The sequence below is a fragment of the Vicia villosa genome, linkage group LG4 (assembly GCF_029867415.1).
Source record: "Vicia villosa cultivar HV-30 ecotype Madison, WI linkage group LG4, Vvil1.0, whole genome shotgun sequence".
Taxonomy (NCBI): Eukaryota; Viridiplantae; Streptophyta; class Magnoliopsida; order Fabales; family Fabaceae; genus Vicia; species Vicia villosa.
This window is the reverse complement of record NC_081183.1, coordinates 34,419,846-34,433,047: the sequence shown is the minus strand read 5'-3', so window position 1 is coordinate 34,433,047 and position 13,202 is coordinate 34,419,846. Positions and strand designations below refer to the sequence as shown.

Below are 13,202 nucleotides of genomic sequence, written 5' to 3'. Positions count from 1 at the left end.
CACCCGATTAAAGAAATAGGTCGAAAATCTTCCCTTTTCACATGATTCTTTTCTTTGGTATCAGCACAAAGAACGAACAATTTGCGCCCTTGACTATCCGACCGTTGGAATGCAATTCTGCTAAACACACGAAATAAATAATTTTTGATATCCTCCCAAAACTCTTTTATAAAGCCAAAATTCACACCATCCGACCCTGGGCTTTTAGAGCTTTCACAGTCCCAAACTGCCCTGCGGATTTCCTCCTTCGAGAATTCCTTAATTAGCTCCTCATTGTTCAGGCTATTGATTCTTTTGAAATTCAATTTGCAAGGCAGAGGTCTCACGCCCCTAGCAGAAAAATGATTTTGAAAGTGGTTGACAATTGCATTTTTGATTTCGTCCAAGTCGCTCAATATTCTGCCATTATACTCTAAACTCAAAATTTCATTATATCTCCTTCTCTTGTTTATGCAACCATGAAAGTACCTAGTGTTTGCATCCCCTTCCTTCAACCATCTTGCTCTGGATTTTTGCCATTGTATGTTTCAGTTAAGATTTGATAATTTGAAGAGTTGATCCCATCTTTGTCTTTTTGTTGTTATTTCTTCCTCCGAAAAACCTACTGATTCTTCTTTGTAAGAACAAGTATACAATCACAAATGAGTTTTTGATTCATGGCAAACATCACAAGCAACCAAATACAAGAGCACAAGTGAATGACTCAAAGAAAATGAAGTTTTGACCATCGTTGCATCTGTCAGGTCGACCTAGTTCACAATCAGGTCGACCCAAATTGAAGTAAAAATTGCATACTTCTGTTAGGTCAACCCAGAGCTTCAGCAGGTCGACTCAAAGTGAAGTAAAAACAACATGGTTCTTTTAGGTCGACTCATCCTTTATCTTAGGTCGACCTAAACTGAAGAAAAGCCTAAAAAATGCAATTTAACTGACTTTAGGTCGACCTAAGCTACCAACAGGTCGACTCAATTGGAAGTAATTACAACTTGGCCAAATCTAACTCTGTTAGGTCGACCTAACCAACAAAGTAGGTAGACCTATCTGCTCAAAACCTGCCAAACTATGTGTGTTTTGCTGATACACAGATCCTGCTCCTTTATATATTCCTTCATGTCATTTATTGCAAATTAACACCGACAACTGAAAGATACACAAAGGCTTCTCACCTTCGATCATCGACACAACTCCAATACAACTACACACAATCATTTTTGCGTTGAGGGTTTGCGTTCAAGATCGATAACGTCCATGGAACGGAATTGAAGATTCCTAGTGGGTGAAGATTTGTGGGGTTTTGGTGAATAAAATCTGCGGATTTTGTCCTCCAAGATTGGTGAATTTTGGGGGTTTTTATCAAGAGGCTTTATCAAAGATTCAGCTGAGTGTGAAGATTGAAGAACAAGGGTTCAAGGAATTCAATACACTGCAGCAAGGAAATCAAAGTGAAGCTCTTGGAAGACCTTGATCTGGCTCAAGATTAAGGGGGAAGAAGATTCAAAGGATCAACATAATTAGTTTATCTTTTATCGCTTTGTTATCTTCTTTGTATAAACTGTTTTCAATAATAATGAAAGACATCCCAATTCCCGTTTGGAATTAGGGGCAGATGTAGTCGTAGCGAGGACGATCGACAAACTGCCTGAACAAATATCGTGTTGTTATCGCTTTTTTCTTTTCATTTACGTTCTGTTCGTACTTGGTTATAATTGCATATTGATCAACGATTCAAGTGTTAAAATTGTGTATTAAGAACCTTCGTAAACATCACAATTCACCACATATTGAATCACAATCAATTTAGATATCATCACCAAGTGTTTGTGCTTTTGCTTCATCCATTATCAAAGCATTGCAAACAAAGTTTATCAAATCAGAAGTTAATCGTTTTTCATTAGAGAAACTAATTAATTCTATAATCTATCCTGTCATTGTTAATCCCAATTATCTTGTGGTTTTATCACATATACAACCTTTTCAATAGCGGTCCGGACTAGATGCGAGTCGATCCTGAACCGCTTTCGCTTAAGTTTGAAATAATTCCGAAAAACTCTGAGAGATCTATTCACCCCCCCTCTAGATCCTTAAGCCTAGCGTCTAACAAGTGGCATCAAGAGCTCTGGTTTATTCCGTGCTACGTGAAACACTTATTGGAAAGATGGCTTCCGGACCTAAAGGGGCTCACAATAGAGCTCCAGTTTTCAACGGTGAAAACTATGGCTATTGGAAGGATTGTATGTGTGTTCACATCAATGCCATTGATAGGAACATCTGGACAGCAATTGTCAATAGTCCCTTTCAGATCACCATGACAAATGCAGCTGGTGCCGTTGTTCCAAAACCAGAAAATACTTGGGATGCTGAAGATGAAAAGAGATATGGATACGATTGGAAAGCGAGAAACATTCTAATCTCAGCTCTAGGAGTTAATGAATACTACCGCGTTTCCCATTGTAGATCCGCTAAAGCTATGTGGGACACATTGCAAGTTGCCCATGAGGGAACGGATGATGTCAAACTAGCTAGAATCAATACGTTAACTCAAGAGTTCGAACTCTTTCACATGGAAGATGGTGAATCCATTGAAAACATGCAAAAGAGATTCGTACATTTGAAAAATCGTTTAAATTCTCTTTATAGACCTGTTTCCAATGCAGTTGCTACTAACAAAATCTTGAAATGCTTGAACAGGGAATGGCAACCCAAGGTTACGGCAATAAAGGAAGCAAATGATCTAAATACCTTAGACATCACCACTCTCTTTGGTAAACTAGAAGAACATGAACAACATCTTAAATGCCTTGACATGCATGAGAAAAGGGCAAAGAAAGATAAGAACATGGAGAAAGAGGTAGAGAAGAAGTCAATAGCTCTAAAAGCTTCAAGCTCCAAGACCTCAAGACAAGAGCTAGAGGATAGTGATACAAGTGATGATGAAGACTCCGATGATGAGGAAATGGGACTGTTTGTGCGAAGATACAACAAATACCTAAAGAAAAATGGAGCAAAACATTCCGACAAAGGCTTGATCAACTATAGAAAGCAATCAAACAAGTTCAAACAAGATGAGAATAACAAAGGAAAAATCAAAGGTCCTTGCTTCAATTGTGGCAAAGTCGGTCACTACAAACCGGATTGTCCATACCTTAAGAAGGAGAAAGAGAAGAACCAAAGCAAAGGTCACAACAAATCTAGAAGAGCCTACATAGCATGGGAAAGTGATTCATCTAGTGAAAGCTCATCAAGTGATGAAGAAGAATCAGCAAACTTATGTCTTATGGCTCATCAACACAAGAAAAAGAAACGTGTAAGTCATCTTAAACCTGAACTTGTAGATAAAGTATCTCATTCTCAATTAAAACTTGCTTTTGAAGAATTACATAGAGACACAATTGAAGCTTTCAAACTTTTGGCCTCAAATAAGAAAATCTTTTCATATCTTGAATCAAAAGTTGAGAAAACCGAAAAGGATATGGAAGCTTTAAAACAATCTATGCTAGATATTCAAAAGGATAAAGTTGAGATAGATCCTACATCATGGTTTGGTTGTGAGACATGTCATATTTGGCAAAAAGAAGTAAGAGATCTAAAAGCCAAATTAGACAAGGCTCTACAACCAAAAGTGACGTTTGCGGTTGATCCGAATAAGTTCAAAAGATCGTATACTCCTTTATATAGTAAATACACTTTTGTACCAAAAGTATCAACTAGCAAAACAGCATATTCTCATCATATTACCTGTCACTATTGTTGCAAAAAGGGTCATACCATTGAAAAATGCAAATTTAGGAGGATTTTGGTTCCTAAAGGAGTATTTCAATGGCTGCCCAAGTGCAACAAATTATGTACTCACTACCAAGGACCCAATGAAAATTGGGGACCTCCCTCTCTAAATTAATTTTGCAGGAAAAGTGTCTTGACATTGCCGAAAGGTTGTGGTTCCTTGATAGCGGATGCTCAAGACACATGACGGGAGACATATCACTTTTCGTTGAGTTTCACGCAAAGAAAAGGGGTATTTCACCTATGGAGACAACAATCGGGGAGCTATACTTGGTAAAGGAAGTGTAGGTAACCCCTCTACCACAACTATAACTGATGTATTGCTAGTAGAAGGTCTTAAACATAACCTCTTAAGTATAAGTCAATTGTGCGACAAAGATTTTAAAGTAACTTTTACAAATTCTGGTTGCACAATAGAACATACTAAGAAAAGAGACATAATGTTTAATGGCTTAAGAGTAAACAACATCTATATGCTAAACTTGGACGAAGTATCTAAGTCAAGTACCAAGTGTCTAATTGCTCTAGGCGAAGACTCATGGCTTTGGCATAGACGCCTTGGGAAATTCGATGCTAAAGCTGACAAAGGCAACTTTCTTGGTTACTCACAATCTAGCAAAGCATATAGGATATACAACAAAAGATTACTTATAGTAGAAGAGTCAGTACATGTGTCTTTTGATGAATCTTATACAAAATATGTCGAGAAAGGTATATCTTTTGATAGTGCAGGTCCATCTACTGAAGACATTGTCAAAGATAAGGAAGACGAGAGTGAAATTATTGTGAAGAAAGGTGCTGAGAAAGAGAAAGATGAGTCTCATGATGATGATGAAAAAGAAAGCATCTCAAACAATGAAGAACTTCCTAAGGCCTGGACAAATGTAAAAGATCATCCAATTGACAACATTATAGGGGACATCTCAAAGGGCGTTACAACACGCTCCAAGATAAGTAACTTTTGTCATCATTTTGCTTTCGTTTCACAAGTTGAGCTGAAAAACGCTAAGGACGCATTACTTGATGAGCATTGGCTAATGGCCATGCAAGAAGAATTAAACCAATTTAAACGGAATGATGTTTGGGATTTAGTCCCTCATCTGGGAGATCATCAAGTAATCGGCACTAGATGAGTTTTTCGTAACAAACTTGATGAAAACGGAGTTATTACTAGAAACAAAGCTAGATTAGTTGCTCAAGGTTACAATCAAGAGGAAGGTATTGATTATGAAGAGACATACGCTCCCGTAGCACGTCTCGAAGCTATTCGTCTCTGACACAATTGTGATAGCCTTCTGTGTCTTTCCAACAACTTAGCATGCGAAGGTCATGTAACTCTGACTCGCTAATGAAATCATCAAAATGTGCTATCTCCTCCCTGTGGAAAACTACATTTAAACCTCTTCTCTCGGTGTGTTATATACGATAATTTTGAGTATATTTAAAGTTATCCAATTAATAATATATACTTGTATAAAAATGAATGTGATATCCAAGGGAAATACGTGTAATGAATTGAATGAAAATAAAAAATAGAGTCAACATGTATAACACGTTTGAATTGATTTTTAGAAGATTTAGAATTAATTCTAAAGGTATAAAATTGATTCGGAATGATTTTTAGGTGTTTGATTTATCAAAAATATATTTGATTTTGTCTCCAAAATTAATTCTACCTGAAGTTATAGAATTTAAAGCTTCTGTCTTTAGAATTGATTATGAGTAATTTTTACATGAAATTTATTGTTTAACTCACTTTTACATAAATGTATTCAAACATAAATCAATTCTGTTAAACTCAATTTTGTAAAAATTAATTCTACCAAACTCAATTTTGCTAAAATCAATTATGTCGTGGAAATGCCGAATACATTAAAATATCCAATATAAAAAATATCCAATTTCAAATCAAAATGATCAATAAGATACAATTTCAAATACCTTTTTTTAATTTCTTCAGGAGTGTCGGTTGTATAATAATACACAAATTTCCCAAAATAGAATCCACTTTCTGTAAAATAAAAAATAAAACTTGAAAAAATACATTGATTTATTTCAACATGTTAAGAAGAAAGAAAAAAACCTAAAGTACAAACAAAAATCAGAAAAAGAAAAAAGAAGAAACAAAAATGTAGTTGTCATCATTTACACATGTCACGGGAACACCCCAACATACATATGTCGACAACCAACGACCCATAAATCTCCAAAACCGAATAAATCCAAATCAAACGTTCATTTTTCCCATTCTCCTTTTTCCTTCTTCTTCTCTACTTTGATTCAATTAATTCAACAAAATAATAATAAATAAATTTTCAATTTCACAAAACCCAACAAGAACAACACTACCCTTTGCTTCCAGATTCTCCTATCTTAACTTAACTCAACTCAACACTTCTCTCTCTCTCTCTCAAAAAGTTTCATACTTTATCTCTCTCAAACAAATCACATTGCTTTCTTTAGTGTTTAGAAGCTCCAAAGACTTGAACTTTGACAATGATGCATGTGGGTTTGTGAACTATTCTTCTTCTTCTTCATACTTGTTGAGTTTGTTTGGATTCAAGTTGTTCTTCTTCAGTTTCCATTAAAACCCTGATGGAGAAACTTCATTTGACACATTTTGTGTTCTTTATTAGTTTGGTGATTCTTGTTCCTTGTTTGTGCCTACAAGATGTTCTGGATAATGCTACTACTTCTGTTTATGTTGTTACTTTGAAACAAGCTCCAACTTCTCATTCCTATGGTGTTTTGACAAGGTTGAATGATGATAATAATAATGGGTTCAAAGATAATGGAAGAACTCAATTTCAGAAACCAAGGTAAATCACATCTTCTAACTCACTCTTATTAAGTACTTTTTAATTGGGGTTTGTAATTTTGTTGCATGTGATTTGGATGGTTTGTGTTTGATTCTTGTAGATCAAGATGTTTAGCTTTTTCAATTCTTTTGGGGGTTTTGTTTTATCCCAAATCATTAGGCTTCTTGTGGAAGCTATGTACTATTATGATAAGATTGTAATTTTAAGTTAAATGATTGGTTATATAATCTATAAGTGATTAGTTGTTGGATTTTATGTATGATATGAGTCATTTTATTTGTTAATTATGTGTTCTCAATTTTTCAGTACTTTGCATCATCATCATCTTTGCTTTAGTTCCTAATTTCAAGACTTTTGAGCTTGTTTATGAAACCCTTTGTTGTTTTTGTTGCTCTTTTTTTCATAGATATGACAATGTTACAAAGACGGATAAGAGATATGGCTCTTATGTTACTCGAGTGCACGATTCTTTGTTGAAGAAAGTGTTGAAAGGAGAGAAATATCTGAAACTCTATAGTTACCATTATCTAATTAATGGATTTGCTGTGCTTGTTACCCAACAGCAGGTATGAAATGTTAGTTTTTAGCACATGATTATGTCCATGTCTTGTATTTGCTATGTACTGTACATGTTTATTTGTTTTTTCCTTTCTATTTATGTTTTGGCTTCATCACCTATGAAGTACCAACACAGACATGACACATGACACTGACACATTAACACCAATAATAATTTGAGACAATAATAGAATAATTGAATATAACCACATCGCTCGTCGGTGTCCATCAGACACACACCTTTAATGAGAAGTGTCGGTGCTACATAGTTCAACAGAAGGTATGACATGTTAGTGTTTAGCATCATGATTATGTCCACATTATATGTATATGCTATATACATCTTTATTTGTTTTTTTCTTCCTATTTACGATTTGACTTCATCACCTATGAAGTACCGACACAGACATGACACAGGCACATTAACACGTAATAATTTGTGTCTTTGTCCATCAGACAATGTACACGCCTTTAACGCGAAGTGTCGGTGCTACATAGTTCAACATTGCTACTTCCAATTTTTTTGGTTTAATTTACTTCTAAAAATGTATTCATGACGTTTGAATTTACTGAATCATGAAGGCAGAGAGACTATCAAGGAGCAACGAAGTGTCCAATGTGGTTATGGATTTTTCTGTTAAAACAGCAACTACACATACTCCACAATTTTTGGGTCTGCCACAAGGAGCATGGTCTCAAAATGGTGGTTTTGATATTGCTGGAGAAGGAGTTGTTATTGGGTTTGTTGACACTGGAATAGATCCATCTCACCCTAGTTTTGGCGATAATATATCTCAACACCCATATCCTGTTCCTGCTCATTTTTCTGGTATCTGCGAGGTTACTCGAGATTTTCCATCTGGCTCTTGCAATAGGAAACTTGTTGGAGCCCGTCATTTTGCAGCATCTGCTATAACAAGAGGAATATTTAACTTGACTCAAGACTACGCTTCTCCCTTTGATGGCGATGGCCATGGCACGTGAGTTTTTGGAATTTTGAAATCAGTGTGTGTTATGTTTGATTTTAGTTGCTCTTGTTACATTAACGGGTCTATTCTATCAATTCTATTCATCGTCTACTTTAACATCGATGAATTAGATCTAGTTTCTATTTATGGTTGTTTTGAGATCTTTAAGGTACTTTGTTTTGTTCATTGGAGCTTCACCAGTTTTTTGGAATAAAAAAGAACAACTTTTAAGTGTTGTCTGAAATTGCGATGCTTCGGATGCTCTTAGCCATCATTTGAAAATGAAAATGTTGACAAACTGCATCTGGTCGCAACATAATTAGTTATGTTTACTTGATTATGCACGCCATAAATTAAGATTTGTTGAGTTTTCTTTTCCTTTGACTGAATGTTCATTTCGATGTGTATAATACACAGGCATACCGCATCGGTTGCAGCAGGAAACCATGGGATTCCGGTGATTGTTGCTGGGCATCACTTTGGGAATGCTAGTGGAATGGCTCCTCGTTCGCAGTAAATAATCTGAAATAATCTGAAACTATGTCAAAGTTGTTTAGTTTTTCATGTTATGATTACTATTATTACTTTCAACACCTGTAGCAATTTCCCGAATCCAGAGTTATACATGACATTATAGGGTTGTTCAATATTTTAATTCATCTCATCTTCACATTTTTACATTTCAATTTTTGTACAGCATTGCGGTGTACAAGGCGTTATACAAGAGCTTTGGAGGATTTGCTGCAGATGTCGTAGCAGCAATTGACCAGGTACATATGCGGTTAATTACTTAATCCACGCTGATATTGAATCAAATGACTTATTACTTATTACTACGTGCAGAATAAACTTTTATGTTGCACTAACAACCCATTTTTCTGAAATTGTATCCATTTTTTTCGCTCTTCCCTTGAAGTCTAATAGTAATAATATGTATGATCGATTGTTTACAGGCAGCTCAAGATGGTGTTGACATAATTAGTTTATCTATCACTCCAAATAGGCGTCCTCCTGGCGTTGCAACTTTCTTCAATCCTATAGACATGGCGTTACTCTCAGCCGTAAAGGCTGGTATTTTTGTGGTTCAAGCTGCTGGAAATACCGGGCCATCACCGATGAGCATGTCTTCTTTCAGTCCATGGATCCTTACTGTTGGTGCGGCCTCTCATGATCGGCTTTATAGTAACTCTATAATTCTTGGAAACAATGTTACCATAGTTGGAGTTGGACTTGCACGTAAGTTTATGTTTTTCTGTTCATGGTTAACAATTTCCAAATTAGTCGAGGAATGAACGGTTTCAATTTTGTTATTTTTATTTTGATTATTTTCCCCAGCTGGCACGGACGATAACAAACTTTACAAACTGGTTCACGCGCACGATGCTTTGAACAATGACACAACGGTCTCTGAAGACATGTATGTTGGCGAGTGCCAAGATACAAGCAAGTACAATCGTGATTTGATCAAAGGGAACATTCTGATCTGCAGCTATTCAATTCGATTTGTGCTTGGCATTTCCACTATCAAAAGAGCGTCAGAAACAGCCAAGAACCACAGTGCAGCTGGTGTCGTCTTCTATATGGATCCTTACGTGATCGGTTTTCAGCTTAACCCAGTCGCAATGAAAACGCCCGGCATAATAATTCCATCTACAAATGACTCAAAGGTGCTTTCTCTATTACTGTCCCTCTTTTACATGTGAGGAATGACCTGCTGATAGTTTCGTTTTTATTTCGACTGGTCAGATTTTAATGCAATACTACAATTCTTCGCTGGAAATAGATGCTGTTTCGAAGAAAGTTGTTAAGTTTGGGGCGGTTGCCGCAATCTGTGGTGGACTAAAAGCAAACTACAGTGCTGCTTCCCCAAAGGTTATGTATTACTCTGCCAGAGGACCAGATCCAGAGGACAGTCTTCCTCGCCAAGCCGACATTTTGAAACCTAACTTGTTAGCTCCTGGAAACTTTATATGGGCAGCTTGGAGTTCTCTTGGAACTGACTCGGTTGAATTTCAAGGTTTGTGAAAACTTGACTTTTTTTAATCGGGAAACAAACATGATAATATGAAATATAAATATTTGATTTGCGTTTTTATTAGGGGAGAGTTTTGCAATGATGTCTGGCACAAGTATGGCTGCACCACATATTGCGGGTCTTGCTGCACTGATTAAGCAAAAGTTTCCGAATTTCAGTCCTGCAGCCATTGGTTCCGCCCTTTCTACTACTGCTTCTCAGAATGATAAGAGTGGTGGACCGATTATGGCTCAACGATCATACGCTTTTCCAGATCAAAGTCAAACTCCAGCTACTCCTTTTGACATGGGAAGCGGTTTTGTAAATGCAACTGGAGCATTGAACCCGGGTTTGATCTTCGATACTAGTAAGTAGTAATCACATTTCAATAGAAGTTCTCATTTTATGCTTATACCGGTTATTAACGAACATGTCTCTTTGTAGGTTACGATGATTACATGTCATTTTTATGTGGCATCAACGGTTCAGCTCCGGTGGTACTAAACTTCACCGGTCAAAATTGTTTGCTTTACAACTCCACTCTAAACGGTTCTGATCTAAACTTGCCTTCCATCACTTTATCGAAGCTAAACCAGTCCACAATTGTGCAAAGAACAGTTCAAAACATCGCTGGAAATAACGAAACTTACAGTGTCGGTTGGACCGCTCCTTTCGGTGTTTCAGTGAAAGTAACTCCAACTCACTTTTCTATCGCAAACGGCGAAAAACAAGTCTTGTCCGTGATCTTAAACGCAACTGCGAATAACTCTGTTACGAGTTTTGGAAAGATTGGACTGTTTGGTAATCAAGGTCATGTCGTCAACATTCCGATTTCGGTTATTTTTAAAATCTCATATAGTAACATCACTACTAGCTAACTAATAGTGATTTATTTAGTGCATTTTTGTGTTTCTTATTGTAGTATTTTTTCATTCATTATCATGTAAAGGTGTTATAGGTTTTCCTTGTATAAAAATAGATGTAATCAGTACTTGATTCAAGATATACATCTCTTGCAGGATGTTTCTTGAATTCTTGATTTACTATCTAACATGTGAAATTTTTGTGTGACTAAAATTTGAGGTTGAGGCAAAAAAGACAAGTATTAATTGATAGAAAAATTGAACATTTTAAAACATTTTTTAATATTTAATTTTATTTCTTATAATTGAATAAATGGACAGTCACGTGTTTGAACATTTCAAACAATAAAGTTGTAGAATATATGATTTATAATACATTTTTTAATATTTAATACATTTAAATTTTCTTAATCTAACCATGTAGTTAGCGCAATTCTAACCCTAATTAATAAATATTTATTAATGGAACAAATTTAATAAGTATTTTGAATATCACTATATAGCGTGTTTGTGATGAACCATTAACCATAACATATACAATTGTGTTCTCAGTTCACTTGAATTGCCGCTGCCGTAAGGGTTCAAAACTTTGAACTCTACTGACATGAAGATCATCTCTCCTGCAAACCTGCATTGTGAAACCATTGCGTTGTCGCGGCCCGTAACTTTGCCTGATGAACTTATCGCAGAGGTACTATCCTTACTTAAAGTGAAATCACTTTTGCGATTCAAATGTGTGAACAAGTCTTGGAACTCGCTCATCTCCGATCCATTCTTCGTCAAAATGCACCTCATTAAATCATCACGAAATCCAAATATGATTATTTCCCTAACATACTTTCGGAGGACTTCTGAATTTGGCCTACACAATCCCTTAACGCTACGCAGTTTGCTCGAGAATCCCTCTATCAATCTCTTCTCGAATGATAATAAATACAATTTGTTGGATCTATTTTGTCATATTATTGGTTACTGCAATGGATTGACTTGCTTGGTCGTTCCAAGTTTTGAGACTGAATTCTATCTATGGAATCCATCAACCAGGTGGTTGTCTCAAAAGCTAGTCTCTTTTAACCAGGATCTTAATTCCTTATTCAAATTCTCATTTGGTTATGATAATTTAACTTACAAATATAAGGCCGTGGCATTCCATCCGAATGACGTCAGAGTTTTCACTTTCGGTGATAATGTTTGGAAAAAGATTCAAAGTTTTCCTTCATTTGCTGCAAAACATTCTTACAGTTGGTATGTTGAATAAACTGGATATATTTTGTGTGACTAAAATTTGAGGTTGAGGCAAAAAAGACAAATATTAATTCATAGAAAAATTGAACATTTTGAAAACTAAAGTTGAGAACCTTACTTGTGAAGTTACATTGCATGCCATGGTAACAAGATTAGTCTCTGACTCTTTCGGTGGAAACTGGCCTAGACAGTAAGAACAATAGAACATGAATGAATTGTGTCAAAAGGCATTACTACAATGTTATGTGAAGAGTTGTCTTGACTCTTGAGATCTTCTAGTGGTTATGGTGTCCACGCCTCAGGAAATTTTATCTATTTACTATTGATAAATTACTTTTAATAGAAGAATGTATTGATGAGACACTTGTCATCACATACTACTGACTTAATTGTGCTCACATCAAATTAATTACTTGTAAAAATGAAATTAATTTAGTTGAGAATTAAATTAACTATGTTAAAAATGTAGTTAATTTAAGTAGTTGAATAGAATTAACTATGTTTTTGCACTACTATTAAGTACTACCTCCTCCGTTTTTTATTATAAGTCGTTTTAGACTTTTCACACAGATTAAAAAAATTAATAATTGTTGTATGAAAATGAGAAATTATGAAGGTTTTTACAAAATTATCCTTCATTAATAACATGTGGAAGATAAATTTATATAATTGAAAGGAGAGAGAATAATAAATATTTAAGGATATAGTAGGAAAAATAATATTAATTATTTATTGAAATTGTAAAACAACTTATATTTAAATACAATTTTTTTTTTCAAAACGACTTATAATAAAAAACGGAGGGAGTAATAAAGTATCAAATAGATTGTAATTAATTTATGTAGTTGAAATTGAATTAATTATCAGTTTCAATTGAGTTATCTATGTTTTTGCCCCGGTAGTAAGTAAAAACTACTAAATAGATTGTAGTTAACTTATCTAGTTGAATTGAATT

General features: G+C 35.2%; 1 protein-coding gene across 1 annotated transcript; it reads left to right on the top strand.

Moving 5' to 3' along the window:
• The first annotated feature begins 5,996 nt into the window (after nt 1–5,996).
• On the top strand, nt 5,997–11,219 carry LOC131594700 (subtilisin-like protease SBT2.3). Its single transcript, XM_058866893.1, has 10 exons — nt 5,997–6,599; nt 7,006–7,165; nt 7,740–8,137; nt 8,543–8,638; nt 8,823–8,895; nt 9,079–9,361; nt 9,461–9,792; nt 9,872–10,142; nt 10,225–10,506; nt 10,584–11,219. The coding sequence occupies exons 1-10, from the start codon at nt 6,376–6,378 to the stop codon at nt 11,015–11,017; spliced, it is 2,553 nt and encodes an 850-aa protein (XP_058722876.1). The 5' UTR covers nt 5,997–6,375; the 3' UTR covers nt 11,018–11,219.
• The last annotated feature ends 1,983 nt before the right edge of the window (nt 11,220–13,202 follow it).